Genomic DNA, 24,086 nt, shown 5'->3' on the forward strand with positions numbered 1-24,086 from the left:
GGTTTTGCCGTAATCATCGTGATTGGCTGTGAGTGCTAAATATAGCTTAAGCCCGTCACATATAACACTATACATATAAATACAACAATATATATAAATAACTTTGTAGACAGACACCTCTTTTTCCCCACTAAGAGATCGCCATCCGAAATAGGCTGTGGAGTCCCCTAGGAATAAAACATCGTCGCGGCGCTGGTGCTAGTGCATTATGAGCATTCACCCCCTCCCTGTTCGCAGGGTAGTCCTTTTATTGTCTGGGCTTAAAAAGAACAGTAGTCTGTTGTCTGTTTACAAAAGAACTTTAAGGAACCCTGGGCACTTATTGACTGAAGTAAAAAGCAAAATAGCTTAATCCTTATCAACATTAATGTCGTTATTTCTATAGAACCTTAAAGCATGTATGCGTTTATTCGGCGAAATTTTAATGCGCTGGTGCAGTAAAACTCGGTTTACGAGTGTTACTGGAACGCTTTAACCGCAATCATGCACATAAATTGGTATAATACGTTAAATAAACGAGGCTACGACTTTCTACTAAATATACATGTATTTGGTGTGCGTTGCATGCGCTTATATTTTTATGTAGGTGCAATGTAGGTATGATTATATTTAGTGGTTAAATGTCGGGTTTACATGTAAGTGCGGAGTCGAATTGTAAGCCTGTGATTTTTAGGGTTCCGTACCCAAAGGGTAAAAACGGAACCCTATTACTAAGACTCCGTCTGTCACAGGGCTCTATCTCTGGAACCGTGGAACTCTGAATAGATAGACATTTTAATTTTTTACAGAGGATGCATATCGATGGTCGCTATAACAACAAATACTAAATACAAAATAAAGTTGAAAATTAAAGGTGGTCTCCATACAACAAACCGGTAATTTTCGGCATTTTTGGTTCTAACTATTAAACCGTACTAGGAAGACAGTTGAAATTTTTACAATCCGTTTACTACTATAACTGCTAATATAACAATTAAAAATAAGAACAATAAAACATATTTTATTTGGTTCTTTTATAAAAATAAGTAAATTATAATTAACATTTGGTAGTACGGAAGCCTCCATGTGCGAGTTCGACTCGTACTTGGCGAATTTTATTAATGTCGTATTCGAAATTAATTCTCATTTGTTTTGACAATGGAGTAAAAAATACTTACCTTACCTTAATATTTTGCGTAAAATTCTCGACCGCATAATAGTCTAGTCAACAAGTTCAAAAACGTGAAAAATAGAGTTAAAGGTCCTAAAAATATGAGCGATGGCTCATTCGATTCGTAATCACCTCTAGAAAAATGTTTTTGAAGGATTTTGGTGCAGGTTAAAAATTAAAAATTTTCAAGTTTTCAATAGTTATAAAAAAATCATAATTAACAAATTAATAAACTTTAATGAAAATTTACCGCAGGATCTTATAAAGTACATATACCAAAAGGGCTCCACGAAGTTTAAAATTTATAGGCCAATTATTTATACCTTTCATCCCATTGTTTATGCCAATGGAGATTGGGAAAAAAATGGTTAGTTAACAATTGAATAACTTTTTGAAAAATGGTGATTAAACTTTTTTTTCTTCAGGGCTCGATTCTTCCAAGTGTTAAGAAGATACTTGATTTTTTTCAAATTTTTAAAATCACATTTTATATAAAAAAAATATTTTTACTGCTGAACTCTCTTTAGCGGCGGCGCGCGCATGCCGTAACTGCCGCGCGGAGCCCTATTTTCAACGTCTTATTAAAATTATAAATAATGGAGATAGAATTCCGGGAGTTAGGACTGTTTTATTGGAAATTTCCTCCTCTTTAACGAGCTTCAAAATTTCTTAAATGTTAATATTTTTCGAGTTATTAACAAAAAACGAAACATCATTTTTTTTTCATCTTATTTTGTTAATAACAATTGCAATTTTTAACCTGCACCAAAATCCTTCAAAAACATTTTTCTAGAGGTGATTACGAATCGAATGAGCCATCGCTCATATTTTTAGGACCTTTATCTCTATTTTTCACGTTTTTGAACTTGTTGACTAGACTATTATGCGGTCGAGAATTTTACGCAAAATATTAAGGTAAGGTAAGTATTTTTTACTCCATTGTCAAAACAAATGAGAATTAATTTCGAATACGACATAAGGGTAAGTATGAAATCTACTAATTTTCACTTGTTTAATTTTGGAGTACTTATGTTGTAATATTCTTCTCTTGGAGAAACTTCCGTTTAGCCCATACCTCCAATCGATCTGAATTTAGGTACTCATATCGATTTTGACTCGCCGATTGAGACTATCGTATCGAAATATATATCATATTGAAAAATGATTTTTTAAATTATTTTTCGCGTTTATGGCAGCAAACATGAACGTTAGAGAAAAATGTTTCAAACCAAAGTTGTAAAAGATAAAAAGATCAACATTTTTTGTTCCGTATTTAAACCCAGTTGTTTGGGAGAAAAATGAAAAAAAAAACCGTTAATTTCGCTTTATCCGTATGAGTTATACATTTGATGCTTTCGGATATTTATAAATAGTGTCAAAGCTAGACTTATAAAATTTGACCTTCGATCCATATGTGTACCAAAATTCAGATGGATCGGAGTTATGGGCTAAACGGAAGTACACCCCTTCTCTTTCCGATAGAGGACCTGAGCCCAAATGTACTACAATATCGGGTTGATTCTAATGATTATGAAAATTTGCATGACAAATATACAATTTTACGTAGCCTGAACCTGAAAATACCTAAAGGTGACTAACACCTTTAGGTATTTTCGCTCCAGTGCACAAGACATTACAATGAAATATTACATTTTAATCAATATTAAGCCTATCTGCGGCAAACGAGCCTATTCAACTGAAGCTTACAACTCTAAGCTCCAAGCTTCCCGAATAGAATTGTTAAATCCCCAGACTAGGCTTTTGTACCTTCCGAACTATGATCCAATTCTCTGAAATTGAGTTATCGTAGATGTTACTATCTTTAGATTTTACAGCGACCGTAGACATTTTTATAAATCTAATCTTTCCAATTTTTCGTGGTTCGACTTCGGAGGCACTAGTGACACACCTATTTCTGCCGTATAACAGTGTTAAGCTTTACTGTGTTCTGTTTTTATCTGTGCATGTATCTGTGGTCAATCTCAGAACTCTAATCTTGAGTGGTGTTTGATTTCATGGTCGGCGGCAGCCACCTACGATCTGGACTGCATGCTTGTTTACTTCTTCTATATTATAAAAAAAAACATAGAATCGTATTTACTTAATTAATCGTACCATGTATTTCTTTTATTTGCTGACTTTCCATTAGCTACTTTCACTTAAGCAACTGGCAGCTTTAGAGGTACTCGTATGACGTGGTTAACGCTACAATTAAAACTAACTCAGTAATTATTTTGTGGCTTATGCATTTACATATATATGAGTATAGATACAGACGTGTAGACAATCGAATAGTAATAGTCCTCTTCTGTCCCACTCGTAGGCCGCTCAAATTTCACATTGGACTCTCGAGCGGCAGGGGAAAGCTACTGCTCAGTAGTTTGTGCGATGAAATGGTTGCCTAGTATACACCAATAATACAGCCAGCCTTAGTAAAACTAATTAAATTCAAATTGTTAGATGACAAGTTGTTGACAAGTAATTAAGTGAAACAACCCTTGTTCTTCTTATAATAATTTTATTCTCTTTAGACTTTATATTAAATTAACACAGATTAAACAACAGCGTTTTGACTAGAGTAACAGTTTCTAACAAATATCTCCTTAAACATTTACTATTAAATAACATATAGATATAAATAGTTTACAATTAGGCATCCATTAATAAAAATACTTTCATAGATCTCTATGGGGTAATTAAAAACTAAGGTATTTTTATTATCTATAATCTCATATAGTAAATGCCTAAAATACGATTATCTACAATATTTACTTTAACGGAGGAGGATATCGTGAGGAAATATATCTGACAATTTTTCGTTCTATTTCAAAATGTATAATTAACCATGAGTGAAACAAACATCAACTATACATAGTGATAAGTTACAAAATATAGATTTGAGTTTATACGACACAACTTTAACTTTTTATATTATTAAATATTTTCAAAATATCGTTTTAAAATATTTGTTGACTATTAAAAATATTGATCATAAATATTACTCGTAAAAAAAAGCAAAATAAAGCAACATAAGACTCCTTATTATGTTGTTGTGTCCTGTTTAAAAATAATTTGACCTTAAATTTTATACTCTTTTAAATTATACATTCTAGTAATTTATTTCAATCCGCAACTCTATGGCAAGAAAGAATTGTGCAGCCTAATTCTGTCGTTCTAGTCATTTATCATCTATTTTTACAAGGCAATAAATCATCAATAAATGAACTATTTCTTTTTGATGCTTCGGTTTTTATAATGATTTGCGATGACTAGATTTTTTTATCATGTATGTTATATACACATGTGATATGTGATAAAATGGCACACAAGAACGTAGACATGGAGTCCCGCCAAATTAATTAACATTTACATTATATACATTTATATTTAGTGATGTTTTGTCTAAAAGACGATAGTATCTATGGCGTGTCCTCAATGTAATATTTTTTCATTAAGATTATTTTTATGACTCCCACCATGCATACCATAGATCTACTACTAATCGTCTTTATTAGTAGTATATCTATGATGCATATAAATTGTGAACAACTATATGAAGCGAAAGTCCTATTAAAAGTAAAAATAATAATTTCAAAAGATTGTAATTATATATTTTAAAACATTTTGTAAGTTTCTGAATCAATTCCTATATTGAATTTCATATTTTATAAAAAGGGTCTATAATCTAAATCCAGTTTTAGACTATCTTTAAAACTAACACAACTATTATATTTTATTTATATGAACTCTTTTTAATAGCTATGTATTTTAACGAGTAAGATATTTGGAATGTTTTGGAAATGTAAGGTGATTGTTACTAAGTAATGAATATTTTAAATATATTATATTATATTACAATATACTTAGGGCCTATTTCCTGTCAAACGGCTCTAGGCCCGCACGCGTGAATTAAACCGTTGCAGTCTTTTCGACGTGACGATAGGAAAAATATATGATACCATAGGATACAAGTGGTATGCACAGATTTCTACAAGGTCAGAAGCCCGCGTGACAGGAAAAAGACCTCTGAGATTACTTCGATAAATTTACATGACGGATACGCTGAGGCAGCCAAGAAATGGTTGCAAACATTTTCCTACGACAGCAAAAACGGTCGCCCATGTAATAGCCTCGCTAATTGAGTTTTTGTGTCGACAACGCATCTGAGAAATGTGGAATTTTGTTTTTTTCGCCTTTACATAATAAGTAGGTATTATTTTGAATCTCTTTAATATGCAAAACACTGCAAAATTACGTTTTTGATGAGTGCTGTTATGATATGTAACAAAAATGCTTAAAATCTCTAACAAGAACATCTAATTTGACACTAAATATTTTTACACTCTCATACAAATCATTAAATATGAATACTTATGAACACACGCTTGCTGCAAGGTGTAAGTTGAATTGGGATATATTCTATGAACGTATCTCATATTAGGTACGTTATATGTCAAGTATTCTAATGGGCGTTCCGGTATTTTCTAAGGCTCTATTTTTAAAAAGGTGTCCTTAGAACTAGTGCTCTAGCCTTAAACTAGGGCGGTACTTTGCAGATATGTTGATATTTTCAAGTCTGTTAATAAATGCATCAAAATAAAAAAAGCACAAAATTGGACGGCGGTAATGACTAAAAGCGTTGCGTTCATATTAACTTCACTTAAAATTAACTTAAAAATCTCACATTACTTGACTAGATTAGTGATTTTGGTAAATTATTGCGAAATAAATATCTTCTTCATAAAGCATCATAACATTTTTGTTATTTTATATGCCTAAAATAAATCACTTAACAAAAAATATATTGAACTATTTCATTCTTCTTTTAACCTATGGAATATTTCAGAGAGTATCATCATAGGAGTATACACTAAAGTAATACTTCAGTAAAGCTAACGATATGGAGGAACCCTGTAAGATAAATCATTACATCTACGATAGAGTAGTAAATAGTCATAGGAAACTTTAACATTTGGTCACAGATTGGTCGGGAAGGTCGAGCGCTATGCAAAACTTTAGAAAATAAATCTCTATAAACAATACTCGACTTGAACCGCACGCACATTTATTGTCTTTACATGTCATACTTTGCATGTTTTACTAGCGAAACTTATACTAGACCCGTTTTACAAGACCTCGTGTTTGACGTGAGCTCTTTGCGGCCAAGACAGCAGCAATTGTTCATCGGCGGAGTTATCTATGTGGATGTGTTCGGAGAGAGCTGGAGAACATGACATTGTGCCGAGGAGTGCACCACTGGAGCGGGAATGTTGGCGACAGAGTGGTCGTCGGGTGGGAGATTCAGTTTCATCAGACATCGCTCGTGTTACGGTGATGCGGGGGGATTGTCGACGTCTGCGTTCTCGTCCAACCCCTTCTTCTAGACCGAGAGCTCGACCGAGGACCACATGTGGTGGAGCGCGTATTAACGGAATAGCTGACGTACGCGGACGTGGTACTTCATCGTCCTGAGATTCTTGTAACATGTTGCAAGAAGCAGCTCGCTGTGCCGGCCGCTCCGACCCTCTCGAGCCCATCGCAGCAGCATCAGATAATCTCCTAGTCGTTGGTGGTCTTATGCAACCGGAACCAGCTGATAACGAGGGTCGCCTCGATCCACAGGCACTAGGAGTCCGAGCTTGGATTTCTTGAGTCACTTCACTTTTTGTCATTCGTTTTCTTCTGTAGTTTCGTAAGGAGTCCCGAAAAGCCCGACTTCGAATACCGTACAATATTCCGTTGACAGGTGGAGCGGCAGCTAGAAGAGCGGCAGATAGTGCTGCTAGTGGCTGCGGTGGTACCGCAACAGCCGGCCATATGAGAACACAGTAGTACGGAAAGTAGAGAATGGCTAAGGATCCCAACGGTTGAAGAACTGCAGATAGAGCTCTTCGCCGGGGTGGTGGGGGAGGAGAGAATGGATTCCGTTGATGAGTGACTGTGACTTGCGCTGACAGTGTCACTTCGTATATGGCAGCTGCGATTCTGTGCCGATGATAGCGCGCGATTCGAAGAATTTTTAAACTACACAGTAAAACCAATGCAGCTGGTAAAAGTAAGGTTAGTACTGCATACAGAAGACAAAATCCCAACCCAGAAGGTCCAGCTCCGCAATCGGGTGCACAGCCCCCGAGACCGCTACTGTAGGCCAAAGGAGGCTGAGCTGCAGCCAGCGGAGCTAGGAGGGCTGCAGTGGCAACCCATCCACCCGCCACGCAAATTAGGACCTGCAAAATATTACATATTTTATTTACATGTCAATATTTATCAATGAAAATGCAAGTATACTAGTTCAATTTTAAAAACCATTTTTTTAACTAAAATTACTTTTTCCGTAGTCTTTTGAACCAAACCATTCGAGCTTCTTTTCAATTCACAACAATTACTATTATTAGGTGATATGTAAAAGAAACTAGGCTACAATACCGCACGGAATATTGGTATCCAGTATCTCAAACTCAATACATTGTTATAAAATTACAGACCATATATGAAGTAATTACTTGCTGATTTACGGTAATAAGTATCGTTACCTTTTTCGCAGAGACAATAGCAGCGTAGTGCAGCGGTGCTGCAATGGCGGCGGCGCGGTCAGCGTGCAGTCCGCATACAGTCCATAATTGCAGAGGATGCAAGGCGTGCAACAACGCCCCGCATGCGCACGCGCCGCCGCCGCCGCATAGAGCTGCACCGCTCGCCAATGCACCCACCGCACCCAGATGAACCAACAGCACTGATGACGCGGACGCTGGCTGCAAACAACGAAATAAAATGAATAGTCAGCGAGAATACTATTTACGTATGAGCGGTAAAACAAAACCGTTAAGAGTGAACCCTTAAAAGTTATAGGCCTGACCTATACGGGAGATTTTTAAAGTCACTGTTGCCTATACGTATTAGTAACCGAATCAGCCGAATAAGAGCCTTAGATGTTTTTTGGTTGAGGGCGTTTTTTTGACACGCAGGTTTATGTTCATATGCGTGTTTTATTTGCATGCGTTAATTAACTCGCCGTTGGCTGTAGTCTCTTCACGTCTCGCATGTATCTAGTAGTGTGAGTTATATCATTATATGACAAGAAAAGAATCTATGAAGAGGAAGAAAAGCGCACACAGACCAGAATCGCACTCGGATCCAATAAGGAAAAGCTAGTTAATACGTTGATTGCCATTAAAAATACCTATTAAAATAAAATCACATTGAGCATTAAAACCGTTTATATCAGTAGAGAGCAATAAGTTATATGACTGTATTCTGTCGTTTCCGTGTGACGGTGTGCATGCTCTTATTTCACTCTCATAATTTACATTTTTATAACGAGAAGCACATTAATTATTGTATATATTTTTTTATGTGCTGGAAACAGCACATAAAAAATTGAACTGTCTGTTTTATTTTGAATTAAAATCAATACTAAATTATTTTGAGTGAAATAAAATTCAAGTGCATTTTACCGACCATGAGTAATTAGCAACGTATTCATTCAATTGAAACGTTCATCATAATGAGTCGCATTCATAAATAGACCTCATCATTATAGTAATTAATTGATGTTCAAATTAATTGGTTGATTCTGTATGGGAGTAGCGGAGTCGAAAACCGATGGTAATGCAATTTATATATTTTTTTCTTTTGAATTTTTAAAAGTTGTAGATGCAGACCTTAGGTCTCAAATCCTACGTAGAGTTGATTATACATGTGCGGTACTGGAATATTATATTTTTTCCTGGGATATTACAAGTATATCGAAGACACCACATATCGTGAAGACATGTCATATAAGGCAGTGTTTCTAAACATATTTTTTAAATTATAATATTATAAAAAATATATTCTAAAAATATTTTTTAAATTATATTCGTTCGTATGTTATGAGTGGTTAAAAAGAACAACAAGTTTTATACCGAACAACCGTTTATGCCGATTAAAATAAAATCGTAAATTGAACAGTTTCAGCTCATTCAAAGTAAGCACTCGTTGCTTTCGATGAACGTGTTCCTTAGCCACTTACTCGGACCCCTGCTCTACTTTAATTAGCGGGAACACGGCAAAGGTTAGCTAAACATACGTAGGAATGGGGTTTCATACCAGCGAGCTCGACTTGATGAAATATTCATGCGGGTCTCTTTGTCGAACGCTATACCGTGTGGGTAAACTTTCAGCGGTTGTACGCGCCGAAAAATTACAAACAGCATAATTGCTTTCGTTATAACGGAATAATTAAGTTATTTTTTTATTAATGTTGAAATTTGAGTGGTATTTTTAATGGTTAGAATACGGTATTATCATGCCTATAACTTAAGTATCTTCTCTTATTAGTTTGGTTATAGTCACGGGTAATAACGCACCTGAGATCAGATGCGGCTGCTTTTTACCACGCTTTTATTAGCTTGACCTGTATGTATGTATGTAACGGAATCTTTGAAATCGATTTGTACCGGTTTGTACATTAAACGGCCCAATTTATTTAAAATTTTGAACACTTATCAAGAACCGATGACAATTCACGATTTTAATAATATTATCCCATTCACCTCATCAGGATCGTCAGGAATCAGGATTAATGATTTTTCTTGTGCGATTTTAGCGTGGTTTTTGGTTTTTAAACTATAATTAATTATAATATTATATAGAAATAGCAAATGAGCATGCAGTCTATTTTATAATAAAGAATACGGAATTTCTAGACATTTCTAGATTTCTAAAATTATATGTAAATGTCTCCTACATTTACGTGATGTTAAAAAATGTTACATTTTCTCATATTTGATTAAAATGATACTAAAATGATTTCTTCTCCAAATACCGTCCATAAAACTCGTATTATGACTTTTGTACTCAGATTACATGTATTTCTGACTTTAAGGAAAGACCATTACCTACATTATGAAGCTACACTTTCTTTCCCCTGGGACACATCATAAGATGTACGGTAAGTCGAGTGGAAGATTTATAGGGAACAGGATATCTTCTCACTTGAGTAATGGGCATCTTGACCTATTTTATAACGAGTATATACCTATGTGTATATACCTGAATATTTTTATATAAAGATACTAAATGTATACTATCTTATTACATTTATTCACTATAACAGCCTTTTCTTGTCATGCGTGTTTTCACCAATGTGCGTGCATTATCCACATGCGTGAATTAAGTTGTTATAGTATGCGCCAAACTGCTAGTCCGTTCTGAAGTTGTTCTGAGCAAGAGTAGTCATACAATTTGCTATGGCGACGCGATTCATTTCCATATTCAGAGCCGACTACCAGTTTTACGCGGTCTATAAGATTCTCCGCGTTTTGCTTCTGAGTGTGTGTTGCTTTCATCACAGGAAAATGATCCATGAAACGATAGGGTGTGAGTGACGGACCAGATCCGTACGCGGGCACAAAACCCACGTGATATGTTAAAACCATAAATAAATATACCAAGTATCTTATCAAGCAAAAACGGTATTAGTCAAATAGGTCTTATAAAGCCACGCTTGCGATAGTTATTACATTAATTATCCGAAGCGCTCGTAAGAGCCAGGAACGCGCAATCTGTCGAGAGTTCGAGACCCCGCACACCGGAGCAATGAACTTATTCGCATAAAAAATATTATCTGTTAGAAGTATATTTTATAACTAGATCTATTTATCATATGTTTACGAACTGTTGTTGAACCAGTATTTTATTTCACTTCATTTTTATTAGGAATTGAACATATTATCACGTTCATTTCCTTTTAAAAAGGAAAGGTGCCGCTCGCCTGCCGGATGCCGGATATAACGTGTAGTTTCCTTCAAAACATAAATCTGTTGCCATTATTTTCTTTCACCCTATAGGAGCTTATAACGTAGATTCTTATATCAAATGTAACCAGTTACATATGTTACATTTGATATAAGAATCTACATACATACATCTACATACATACATATGTATATTAATAACATTAAAAATAACAAAGGAGCGTGCAGTCCATCTGATAACAAATATTACTGCCGGCCTTGGACATCTGTAACCTGCAAAATACAGAACAGTAGTTTGAATTGAAGCATATCACAGGTGTGTTGACACTACTAAGGATCAAAATGGCTCGCGTTTTGCATCATGGCAACTACACCCTTCCACCAAAATTCAAGAACTACTTCAAGCTAGAAATAGCAGTGGTAGGCACTTCCCTGGTTGAAATACCTATAAAATGTTTGCACATTTGAGAATGCTTCTTCTACATGCTTAGACTTTAATACGCTGTTAAGTGCCGAATTCACTGAAGTGGTTGCTTCCGTGTACCGATACTCTTTTATGACCGCTCTCTTGTCTACTATACAATGTTTCCTCTAGACGAGATATCAACAAGTGTGTGTGTATTAGTGTAGTTTTGCTTAGAATTCGTACGAAAATTTTACACATAAAAATACATTAATAAAAATCATAGTTCATAGCGTTAATTGAAACAGTTAAACCATATTTATTTCGTCGCGTTTATGAATTATGTCGATGCAATTGCGCAAATTATATTGATACCTTTAATTTAGTAAAACAAATACACTATATTAGCATACGGTCCATGTGATGTTAAGGGAAACTACCTCCAAAGGATGAACTTGGTAACAAAGTCCAAATAGAATCCATAACAAATTTATCTATTTCTGCCCCTGAACATTAAGATAAAGTGCCTTCGAATAAGGAAATTAATAAGGAAATGCTACTAGGTATACGGTAGAAATAATAAAAATGTTTAAGATGTAAATACCATTAAAATGTTGCAAACTAATTACGTTTCCACAAATAACGTCACAACATTCTCTCTTTAAGAAGTTTTAATTTAACATACAATGTAAGTTTATGTCGTCATTTTCCCGATGTACATATTGTAATAGAATTTTATGTCACTTTCTATTACGCTATCAAATTTTTATTTGGTTATTAAGTGATAAAATAGTGTTATATTTTTCAAAAAGGTTGAAATAGATTAGATGATCAATTCAATACCTAGAGACGATGTTATTGTAGTGAAAAAAAATGTAAAATAAGCGCGGAATAAGAGGCTTTCTTATGAAAATCTTCACAAAGTCTGCTTTATAGTCTTATTTATTTGTATTATTATTATAATTTAGGAGTTGCAGACGAGCATGTAGTCCACCTGATCGTAAGTGGTTACTGCCGCCCATCGACCCTTGTAATCACACACCAGATGTGATATTATTACCAAGAAGCTTAACATTTTATAATTATTTCCTTTTCCTCTTGTTTTCCTCAAATTTCGTCAAAAACATTTTTGTCTAGCCAGCTTTATATAATTCAATTAGAACTTGACAAATGAGAAAATTGTTTTAGACATGGTCTATTTCTCCTAAGAAGTAGTGGGTTTATTATAAAGTATGCTTTAAAACATTAACAAATTCATAATTAGATTTATAGCAGACATAGTCATGAAGATGGTAGAACCCTTTGTGGTTCGACTCCGGCAGCACCACCGCCACATCTCATCAGCAACCCATTACTGTCCCACTGCTGGGCACGGGTCTCCTCTCAGAATGAGAAGGATTAGGCCATAGTCCACCGCGCTGGCCAAGTGCGTATTGGTAGACTTCACATACCTTTGAGATTTTTTTTTTTATAAATCTTTCAGGTATGCAGGTTTCCTCACGATGTTTTCCTTCACCGTTTAGCAAGTGATAATTAATTTCTAATACGCACATAACTTTGAAAAATCAGAGGTGCGTGCCTGGGATTTGAACCTCGGACCCCTCGATCGAGAGGCCGAGTTTCTTAACCACTAGGCTATCACTGCCTATATCATATTAACCACTAGGCTATCACTGCCTGCCCGCCACATCTATTTCTACCTAATAACAGCAGTGTTAAGCGCAGCTGTGTTCTCGTGTGATCCTATCTGGGGTTGATTACAAATGTCCATGGACGGCAGTAGCCACGTACAATAAGATGAACTGCATGCTCGTCTGCCACTTCTATACTATTAAAAAAATGCTGTAATACCAACCGGTATGTCGCAGCAGTTATATGGAATAGATTGTTATATCATTTTATTCCTAAAAGACTAAAAGATACTAAACGGAACGGAATGTTGTACAATATAGCATTAAAAGCTGTATATAATAATACTCTTTGTTCTAAGAATTTTCTTGACAGCAAGATACATATAATGTCATATTTATTGCTTTTCTAGGTAAAATGTCAACAAAATTTTATTGTGAAATTAATGATGTCATTAGTGAAATGATAAAATAATAATAAATCGGCGTTATGACTAATAATTCCAGTGAATTGGAATAAGTGGGATGTTTTTTTGAAAAATATTCATCGTCAAAATATATTGTAAGAGTATAAACCATTTTATGTTATGTATAATTTAAAATTGTATATTTAGGATGAGCTGGAGGATGGAGTTTCTTTCGCCGCTTCTTCTCCATAACGAAACACCTTGTGAAGTGGTAGTTGTATTGACATTCAAAAAGTACTCTGTAAAGAACCTATTTTGAATAAAAAAATTGTATATTTAGGATAAGTTGGAGGATGGAGTTTCTTTCGCCGCTTCTTCTCCATAACGAAACACCTTGTGAAGTGGTAGTTGTATTGACATTAAAAAAGTACTCTGTAAAGAACCTATTTTGAATAAAAAAATTGTATATTTAGGATAAGTTGGAGGATGGAGTTTCTTTCGCCGCTTCTTCTCCATAACGAAACACCTTGTGAAGAGGTGGTCGTTGTATTGATATTAAAATAGTGGTCTGTAAAGAAACTATTTTGAATAAAAAAAAAATGATTTGATTTGATGAGAGCGAATGCGCTTAGCTAAATACTATGTTATTTTTCTCTAATAGCTAATTTTAGGGATTTTATATATTTTAAACAATTATTATAATTTTATCTAGTCGATATGTTCCAATGAAAATCATTATGCGATGTATGCAGGTCTTAGTACCGCGAATTCTAACAATTCGTAAATCATTAATTAGTTACGCACGCCTGATGCAAATGGCATTTATTACGGATTAGAATACCGCAACTATCGAATACCATGATGTAATTATATAACAATTAATGAGTACATAATACACATTAACATGTAATCTAAGACATTCAAATATATAGTATTAATAGACCGAAAAGCGCGAGGACAAGTGTGCAATAAAACTGAGGCGGTGTCAGTGTGAAACATGATGAAAGCTTTTTTTTATTTATTTATTTTTTGGCATTCTCTACCAATGAATGGGTGAATGGAGAAATACTATAATTTTTGTATGAGAATCTTGACAATGTCCGCTCTATAGCCCTATGCTTTTAATCTTTTTGTATTTAATACATAAAAATCCACATTACAGTTTCGTTGAGGATAAATGGAACGGAGTGTAATGCATCATGTGTTGCATATTCACGTGCTGCGGATGGATGATCGATCTTGTTCAAAGGTTTTCTATACGTTCTTTATATAAACTTATTTTCTTCAGCACCAATACTGTCTATATTTTTACCGTCAGTACATGTTGTGTTGGTATCGAGCTCACTGTCCATTAGCTATTATAGTCTGCGTAAAACTGCTAGTCCGCTCTGAATATAGAAATGAATCGCGTCGCCATAACAAATTGTATGACAATACCTGCTCGCAACAGATCAGAGCGGACTAGCAGTTTGGCGCGGGTTATACTATCGTTTGAGCAACTGGTAGCTTGTAGTGGTATCGTTACTATATAAAATGCTAACAAACTGCTCGGCAAATAATAGTCTACGCATCTACACAGACATGTAGACAATCGAAAGTTAATAGATTTTGTAAATAGATTCAAATACGTTATTGTTTGAGTGATCAACGAGAGGGGTCATTCAAACAACAAATTGGATGTTCAAGCGGCAGCGGCTTAATAATTCAACTATGTTCAGTAGCTTAAACGACAAAATGGTAGCCTACGCCGTAGCAGCCAATATTCATTTTCGTAGATAGATTACAGCAATATCTCCATCTATAATTTTGAGATGTAACAAAGTTAAAATGTAATATTACCAATCACTCCACCAGTTCTCATAAGTATAGTCAGGAGTAGCGGGGCATCTGTGGCCGACCTCAGGTAGGAATATCTAATCCTATCTATTGAGTTGATTACAGATGTCTATGGGCGGCAATAGCCACTTACCATCGGGTGGACTGCATGCTCGTCTGCTACTACTATATTAAACTACTACTAACTACTAAAAAAATGTCCCAATGGCATCTATAACAGGGACTCCTAGTGTTGGTCTATGAGTAACTTTCAAGTGTTGTTTTTCTAAATATATATAACTCAAAGGTGACTGACTGACGTAGTGATCTATCAACGCACAGCCCAAACCACTGGACGGATCGGGCTGAAATTTGGCATGCAGGTAGATGTTATGACGCTATCATGGCATCCGCTAAGAAAGGATTTTGATCAATTCTACCCCCAAGGGGATAAAATAGGGGATGAAAATATTACGAGCGAAGCCGCGGGCGAAAGCTCGTCATAATATAAAATTGTTATTTTCCGCAGATTATGGACATTCACGATGGCTTGTTGCATAAGTTCAGCCGTCTGTTGCGCGCTCGTCACCGCCTCCATGTCGGGCATCGCCCTTGGTTACAATTACTCGTTAGCTGAGTACATTGATTTAAAAGGTTTTTGTTTTTTATTAACACGCTTTTATTAGCTTGGGTTCTATGTATGTATGTATGTACGGAACAGAGCAACGGAATCTTTGAACCCGATTTCTATCCACTTTGAACGTTCTGTTTAATTCAAAATTTTGAAGAATTATCAAAAACCGAAGACAATACACGATTTTAATAATTTTGTACCATTGTCCTTATCAACATCCTCAGGATTAACGATTTTCGAGGCGAGATTGTTCGCGCGCCTCAGAGAAAGTTCATCGCAAATTACTATATTGATTTTTAGTTTGGAAAAATAATAATGTTCTTTCCCTATAACTCAAATGTACTGCCTTTCGAAAACTGATAAGTGGAGCACCCCACGGTTTTTTCACAATTATACTATTTACTGTTATAATTGATTCCTAGATTGAAAATTATTTTGTACTTTTTAGTTGAATTTATCTTAAAAGCGTGTTTTTTAGTTTTTTGTTTGTCATATTTTGGTAAGGGCTCACCTATACGAAGCGTTAACCTATACCAACTTAGTTCTCAGGGATAGCAAGTCACCTGTGATTGATTTCAGGTAGGAATCTAATCGAATCTGGGGTTAATTACAAATGCCGATGGGTGGCAGTAATCATCAGATCAGTTGCACGTACCTACCACGTATTAATCGTTACCTACCACGATACAAGAAAAATACAAAATGTTTGTGATAGAAACACGTGTTACTCAATTCATATGAGCTTTCCACTCGAGTAATACACGTGTTGCCGTTGGAACCAAAATTTGGAATATGTTTGCATGTAGGCAATTATACTTCTGTCAACCATCAAATCAAACTCTTCAAACGGAAACAAGGAAAATATTCAAACTATATAAATTCCGAATCACATTTAATCAAATGCGATTGGCAAGTTACCAAACAATCCTGAAACGTAGAATATAATTATTTCATCAAAATTATTCTAGTAGGTAACGAAATATTCTGTCTTCTGAACATAGCGATAAATGTTTTACAACTACAAGTGGATTCGTGTAAAGTATTTTATTGGAGCTGATAATATTTTCTTCTTACAGAGACAAATGTATCCGTTTATCTGAAACGAGGTATTTTTGATGATGAAATCGGCGATGACATGGACTGGCGGCGAAGCGGGCACCAACCTGTTGCGGGGCATATCGGAGAAGCCAATCGTAAGGAAATTTCCATATTCTTTACGTTATTTATGCGACTGGTCTACAACTAGTAGTGGCTTGTGATGGGAATTCTACTTTCTTTTGAATGTACCCTTCAGTATTACTAAAAACTATATATGTAAATGTATGCGAAATGTAATGTATGCAAAAGGGTGCTGACTTCTGACTAATAATCGTAGAGCCATGACATTTGGACACGAGGTCCAATTTATAATGAAGACACCCACTAAGAAAGGATATAGATATTACATCCCTTGCGAGGTTAAATAGAGTTTAAATGGTTGTATTATGTCTGCGCGAAGTGGTGCAAAGCTAGTGTGGCAAAAAAATATTTAAAAGTAAAGTTTAGAAAACGATCTAGTCTTCTGTCTACGTGTAGTCATTCAGTTCTGACTGATCAGTTGGACTAAAATGATTTAAAATTAATTTCTTTGAGACTTCTTAAGTAGTTTTGGAATCGTGATACTAACTTATTAATGTTTAGTTAGAACTGGGGCACCAGAGGACGAAAGCAGTTCGATACGATCTGGGCGAAGACTAGACGACTCAATTTACGAGTCGGAGGATCGTAATAAGTTCGAAGGTTCCTTAATGAAACTCACAGCCAAAGCACCAGCTCCGAGCCCAACTCCATCCGAAACGACTCTAGATGTTGAGGAGGTACATTAGCTATTAACTATTTCGACCGAAAATTCAAAGAAGAAATGTCAAGGCACAAAAGAACTCGTTAAGTTGAAAGATAATTTAAATCGTCTTCTAATTTTAAAAGGGATTAATTCAAATTATAAAAAACAATGTTTTTATTTTTTCAATTAATATAATCGATTGGCGTTACTGTCGCAGGGCAGTATGTGATACTAATTCAGAATTACAACACTATAATCTCTGTTTTGAAATAATTTGCCAAATGAATAAATTATTACAGGCTGTATCGCAATATCCTTTGGAGTCTGTCGACCGAATGAAAGCTATACAAAGTGTAATTAATATGAGGAAGTCCGCAGATTCTCGGTTACGGATAAGCAAAGAGGGACCAATGGTATTATTATTAAATTGTATAACCTTATTGCTATTAGCGTTGAAAATTTTACTATCTTCGCTTTCATTATTGTTATAATTGTGCCCTGTATCAATAATATTTACTTAATGTTCTATCCTCAAACTTAAATGTTGTTCTTTTTCATAGACAACGCAAGCTTTCGTAGATCAAAGATATTTACCACACGCTCCAATAAATCCAAAAGATATAGCACCTGGGCGGAGGTTCATGCCCGTGGCTCCAGCTGCATTTAATACTCCGGGCGATTCAGCCCGGATGGCAGTTCCAGCAGAACCCATAAACGAACCTGCTAAATGGTTCATGCCAAAAGTACGGCCGGAATTATTTACAACGAGCAAATTTGGAGACTATGACGCAAGGCCTAATTATCCTGCACCTGTCACAATAAGACAAGGCCCAGTTAGACCTACCCGCCCAAAGCCAAGGCCAAGGCCGACGTTCACTGAACCACCGACAACGATAGGAAGACCTGATCTTAACTATCCAAAATCAATTGACGAGGAAATGGATGCGTTCAAGGATAAACTTTTTTTCGATAAATTCAATTCACCGAGGTAAGATCTTTTCATGTAAATAATTTTATCTAAGGTGTAATCTCTATTAAGGTGTAATATCTATGTCAAGGGGAACAATTTGTATTGTTGACTTATCTCTTTGCACTTATAAAAATTCGTAATTATTTTGTAACAGTACTTGCTTCATGTAAAGCTACATTAAATGTATAGCTATAGATACTTTAGATCACTGGATGTCACCTTTACTTAACACAATTAATTTTAGGTTTAAAGAGGAAGATATCGAAAGAAATATAAAAGCTCAGAGACCAGACGAAGAGGATTATGAAGAAGCTATCAAGGGTGTCCCATCACGAAAGAAAAGACACAGTGACTTTAAAATTCCCGATAGTATTGAGCAGAAATCTTCATTGGATCACCCTGTACCAAACAAACTTGTAGATAACTCGAATAAAAACAGCCTTTTCGATAAAATACGAAAATCTCTAAGCGATATAATGTCTATAAACAGAAATAGTGTTACAAGTTCCACGTTAAACCTTGAAAACAATACGAGCACAATATCACCGACTATATCTAATTCCATTTCAACGAATATTGTCTTAAGATTACTCAAGACTACGACAACTTGATGCGATGATCCAATCGTACACATTTGTGGAAATATACGTATGTTTTGGTTTCGTAATTGTGAAAGTTTATCGTGTTTGTTTTGTCTAAACATTCGGTCTTATGTATTTGATGTTAAATAATAAATAATGGGTCTGTATATCATGTTTACTATGATTTTTATTTAAAGTAGAAATAAAGTCAAATAATTGTTATATATACGCTATTTTCATAAGTAATATATAAGTACATAGGTATACTCTGGATTCATATAAGTAAAATAAGTGTGCTAAGGTAAAGTACTTATACGTTTCTAAGTAGCCCTAAAGGGTAGCAAAAGTTCATTTGTCTACCTTAGGCAGAATTTTAATCCTATCTGTTGTTGTTCATGTGCGGCAGTGCCCGTATATTATAAAATATCGAAACCTGCACATATTTTAAGATCAAGATATATATATTAAGATCAAGATATTTTATTGTATTCAAACATTACTCAACTGTAACATTTTTATAAGCTACTAGCTGACCCGGCAAAAGTTGTGTTGCTATATAAATAAAAATGTTAACGGTGAACAATCCTTATCACTTAGGGGTATGAAAAATAGATAGTAGCCGATTTTCAGACCTACTGAATATGCATCTAAAATTTGGTGAAAATCGGTAAAGTCGTTTCGGTAACTAACATTGTGACACGAGAATTTTATGTATAGGCAAGATATATCTTTCCAACACGTAGCAAAAATATAATAATGAAATACGCTATTGTTTTATTGTTCTCAAAACGGTTAAAACTACTATGTTAATACAACGGGTGGCATCGAATTGTTCGTTTTCGAAAATAACAAGGGAATTAATAGTATCTCTTTGTGCTCTGTTAGTTTGTTCAGCGGCACGTGTTCCGACGTGAAACTGCAAATAACGGAGTTGAAATGCATTTTGGATTATTTGTCTAGTAAACTCTCCACAATTAAACGGTCTTTAACTGAATATACACGTCGAATTCGGGTAACCCACACAGTTTGTAGTATGAAATCAAACTACTAGGATTCTGTAGTTTGTGGTTAGTAATGTAGTAGGTATTACAAAGATTTCAGAATTTCATACCCAGAATCATAGATTAGTAAAGATTACTCACTCCTAACAAGAAAATGTAACCTGTTTTGACAATTGAAATTGTCACTGTCATCTATTTTCTTGTTTGAAAAATACTTAAAAAAAGGAGTTTTTAGATAATTTACGAATGAAACGATATGAAACGATTTTGTGTTTTTGCACCACTTAACTGCGCATGTCGGTATTGTTCCGCGTAAATTACACCATGACAGCCATTAAATAGCTGACAGAATTTTCAGCCGTTTAAGCCATTTTATGGCTTCCTTCAATTATAAGGCGGTGAGATATCCATATTTATCTATGCCCAGAATATACGGTAAGTTTGCAAAACAATTTGCATTTATTTGAGCAAATAATTACGATGCTCTACCGCATTAGTTTAAAAATACTTTCGAAAATATCAATGACGAAACTATATATTATCTTCCATGTATATTTAACCTATATAGTATTGTTTTATTAAGCCAATAGAACTGTTCATGCATTCCCGCCTTGTTTGTCTAGTAAACTCTCCACAATTAAACGGTCTTTAACTGAATATACACGTCGAATTCGGGTAACCCACACAGTTTGTAGTATGAAATCAAACTACTAGGATTCTGTAGTTTGTGGTTAGTAATGTAGTAGGTATTACAAATATTTCAGAATTTCATACCCAGATTTATAGATTAGTAAAGATTACTCACTCCTAACAAGAAAATGTAACCAGTTTTGACAATTGAAATTGTCACTGTCATCTATTTTCGTGTTTGAAAAACACTTAAAAAAGTAGTTTTTAGATAATTTACGAATGAATGTATATTTAACATGTATTCCATGTATATTTAACCTAATTAGTATTGTTTTATTAAGCCAATAGAACTGTTCATGCATTCCCGCCTTGTTCCTAGGAATTATTTGATGTCGGTGTAGGAACAGATTTACGAAGGTAATAGCAACCGAAATAATTCAATATTCACCACAACGTGTAAATTAATGTGGGTTTGTTTATTGTTTATTGCGAAGATAATTGTCGGATACGACGTATTTATTAACCACCTAAATATAGACTTTGAAACGTGTTTGTTATCGATCTATTCTGGTAAATAAACTTGGGATAATAAGGTACTTGACGTATTATGAGTACCTTTTGCCTTTTGTTAAAAACCTTTTTATAAGTACATATTTCTATATATATGTTGATATAGATAAAGATATATTTAGTTTTATCCTAGTGGCTTAATGAAGTTATTTTTAATAACCAGTAGGTACCCATAATCATATATATTTTGAATTTATTTTTAGAGCCACCAAGATGAGTTTCAAATGTCGCTAAGCTAAGGTCGCCTTTATGCACAATAATATTGCAGTTCTAAGACATTTTTTTCTTTAAATACCATGCCACATACCACACTTTATATTATTAACCATACTTTATATTATTACGCATAGTAACAATAAAAAGGTACAATTTACTGTTAAGCGAAAGACCGTAAATACCAGAGAACAGCGGCACTGGATTAAAGGGAAACAAAGTAATGTAATGTAATTAAACTTTCCGCAACTCGTTGTCGTTGTACTGTTGTTAGTATTTTCTCTATTTTGTTTACGTACACCTTTGTTTTTCATACATTTATTTAATTTTCATATACTTTTGCGCGCTGGTCTTATGTCTTCGTCATAACTCGTGATCAAACTTATATCATTGCCTAATTAATATCTTGTGAAAGTAAGTGCAGTAAATTTCAAGATATTATAATTAATAGTTTCCAATATAGGAGCATTTTTTTACACATTACTGAGATCTATTGGTTTTATTGTTCCTCTGGACACGCGGTAGTGAATCAGCCAAGTTCTAAAGAAGAGCTGGTGACGAAGCACCGCGTTTCGAATGTGTGTGTCCGCGTGTTCATATTGATTACACGGTTATAATAATATTATTATTTTTTTAAATCTTTATATCGTAATTATGAAATGTACGATGCACAATTGCACTTATTATGATGCTATGTATATTACAAGCTACTTACTACAAGGTCTTTTACAAGCTAGTACCAAGAAAAAATAAAAGATGTTGTCTATTTTAACTATTTATTATAACAATTATCTTTACTTTACTGGATTACATGACTCGATAACTAACTGGTTTAAAATAAACTTTAAATAAGAGTGGTATAGAAACAAAGGGAAACTAAATATTGTTATGGTATTAAACTTTTCCAACTCGTCGCTGTACCACTGTTGATATTCATACCGCGTTATTTTGCATATAACTATGTTTTTATGAATTTTTTATTCATTATTAAAAGTTGATCTCGGCTCCTACCACGTTTGTACATTGCAGTCAATTTTATTCCTAACTCCCAAAATGGTGGGATTCGTACTCACCCTTAGGAGAACGATATAATTTGAAATATGATTCATCACTTCAGCCTTTATCGTTCCACTGCTGGACATAGGCCTCCCCTAGGGTGTGCCACAGCACCCGGTCCTGCGCTGCTCTCATCCAGCCCACTGCCACTTCAGCTTGCTAATTTTTTGAGCTATGTCGGTCTCGGGAAATATGATTAGGATAATGTAAATTACAAAGTAGCTATTTAATTTCTTTATATACTTTTGATTCAAACATCCTGTCCAATATAATTACGGATACTTTTGATTCAAACATCCCGTTCACTATAATTACGGCTCTTGTTACTTCCGGACTTTCAATAAAAATAAGATATTTTTCGGAACCTTAATTAAATTATACCAACAAGGATCGGAACACGTGTATTGATTATTACTTAAATAAAAATAATCTTATTCGATCGTATTCCTCTTTTTTATGTAATATAGAAGTAGCAGACGAGCATGCAGTCCACCTGATGGTAAGTGGCTACTGCCGCCCATGGACACCTGTAATCAACCCTAGATAGGATTAGATACCTGAGATCGGCCACAGATGTGCCGCTACTCTGAGGACTAAGCTGGAACGCCTCGGAAAAGTTTGTCTCCCTTACCACACCCTTCAAACCAGAACAAAGCAGTGTTTAACACCGCTGTTATTAGGCAGAAATAGGTGTGGCGGTGGTGCCACCGGAGTCGAACCACAAAAGGTTCTACCACCTTGAAAACCTCTGACTGCGCTTTCCTAGCCGCGGGGCTACGTCACAGCATAAAACCCTAAATCTCGTAAGTTTTCCAATAAAACGAGGTATTCCTCGTCCGCAGCGGATGCGAAAGAAAAATCGCTCCCAGAGTAAAAAAGAAAGAAATATGAATCTCATTTGCATCACTAAAACATTCCATAGTACCTTTATTAAGGAAACTGATTACATTTATATCTTAATATATATATAACATATTTAACTAATTTCCGAAATTTCATATCGTGCGCTGATATCGCTAGCAAATATTTCTCCATTATAAGAATCATCGCTACGGAATATCTTATCTGTTTCCAGCGGAAGCTCTCAAACTTCTGATTGACAAAGCGTTTCTCGCAGGAAATTTTATTCTCAGTTTGAGGTATATATGGTTTTAGTTACAGTATTTAATAGCACTTCAAATAAATATTTTTTTCCTTATTTCTAATAAATAATTCTGTCTTGCAGTTTGCTACATTATGCATTGTTTGAACTATCAACATTTTGTGATACCAAAAACATTTTGTTCGCCAGGCTAATATTTCAGAATCTGATAAAAATGCCTTTTTTTTATGGTCATGTTAATTCATATAAAGTAATAGTAGATACCGATACTGACTGCCTGGATGTATTAAAATTTTAAAACATATTAAAAAATTAAAGCAATCCGTAACAGAGGCTTTGTTGAACGTTAATAACGTAAGATTCCTAA

The 24,086-nt window shown here is 34.8% G+C and overlaps 2 protein-coding genes across 2 annotated transcripts in view; one reads left to right on the forward strand and one right to left on the reverse strand.

Annotated features, from left to right (window-relative positions):
* Positions 1-5,611: 5,611 nt before the first annotated feature.
* LOC140757196 (uncharacterized) overlaps positions 5,612-24,086 on the reverse strand; it is a 106,958-nt gene continuing 88,483 nt past the window's right edge. Inside the window, exons 3-4 of the mRNA XM_073092733.1 lie at positions 7,684-7,902; positions 5,612-7,377 (exon numbers count right to left, since the gene is read on the reverse strand). Coding sequence (XP_072948834.1) covers positions 6,277-7,377; positions 7,684-7,902 — 1,320 coding nt within the window. The 3' untranslated portion in view covers positions 5,612-6,276. The remainder of the gene's footprint in view (positions 7,378-7,683; positions 7,903-24,086) is intronic.
* LOC140757195 (uncharacterized) lies at positions 13,338-19,325 on the forward strand. Its single transcript, XM_073092731.1, has 8 exons — positions 13,338-13,480; positions 14,488-14,574; positions 15,670-15,794; positions 16,851-16,967; positions 17,455-17,630; positions 17,896-18,009; positions 18,157-18,584; positions 18,811-19,325. Exons 2-8 carry the CDS (start codon positions 14,525-14,527, stop codon positions 19,175-19,177), a joined length of 1,377 nt encoding a protein of 458 aa, XP_072948832.1. The 5' UTR covers positions 13,338-13,480; positions 14,488-14,524; the 3' UTR covers positions 19,178-19,325.

The sequence above is a fragment of the Epargyreus clarus genome, unplaced genomic scaffold (assembly GCF_041222505.1).
Source record: "Epargyreus clarus isolate Ecla_fem2 unplaced genomic scaffold, WU_Ecla_fem_2.2 ptg000004l, whole genome shotgun sequence".
Lineage (NCBI taxonomy): Eukaryota > Metazoa > Arthropoda > Insecta > Lepidoptera > Hesperiidae > Epargyreus > Epargyreus clarus.

Coding starts and splice junctions, on each gene's coding strand:
- LOC140757195 (XM_073092731.1), top strand. CDS start 14,525: ATGTGTTGCATATTCACGTGCTGCGGATGGATGATCGATCTTGTTCAA. Junction 15,795..16,850: donor TGAGTACATTGATTTAAAAG/GTTTTTGTTTTT, acceptor TTCTTCTTACAG/AGACAAATGTATCCGTTTAT. Junction 16,968..17,454: donor GCATATCGGAGAAGCCAATC/GTAAGGAAATTT, acceptor ATTAATGTTTAG/TTAGAACTGGGGCACCAGAG.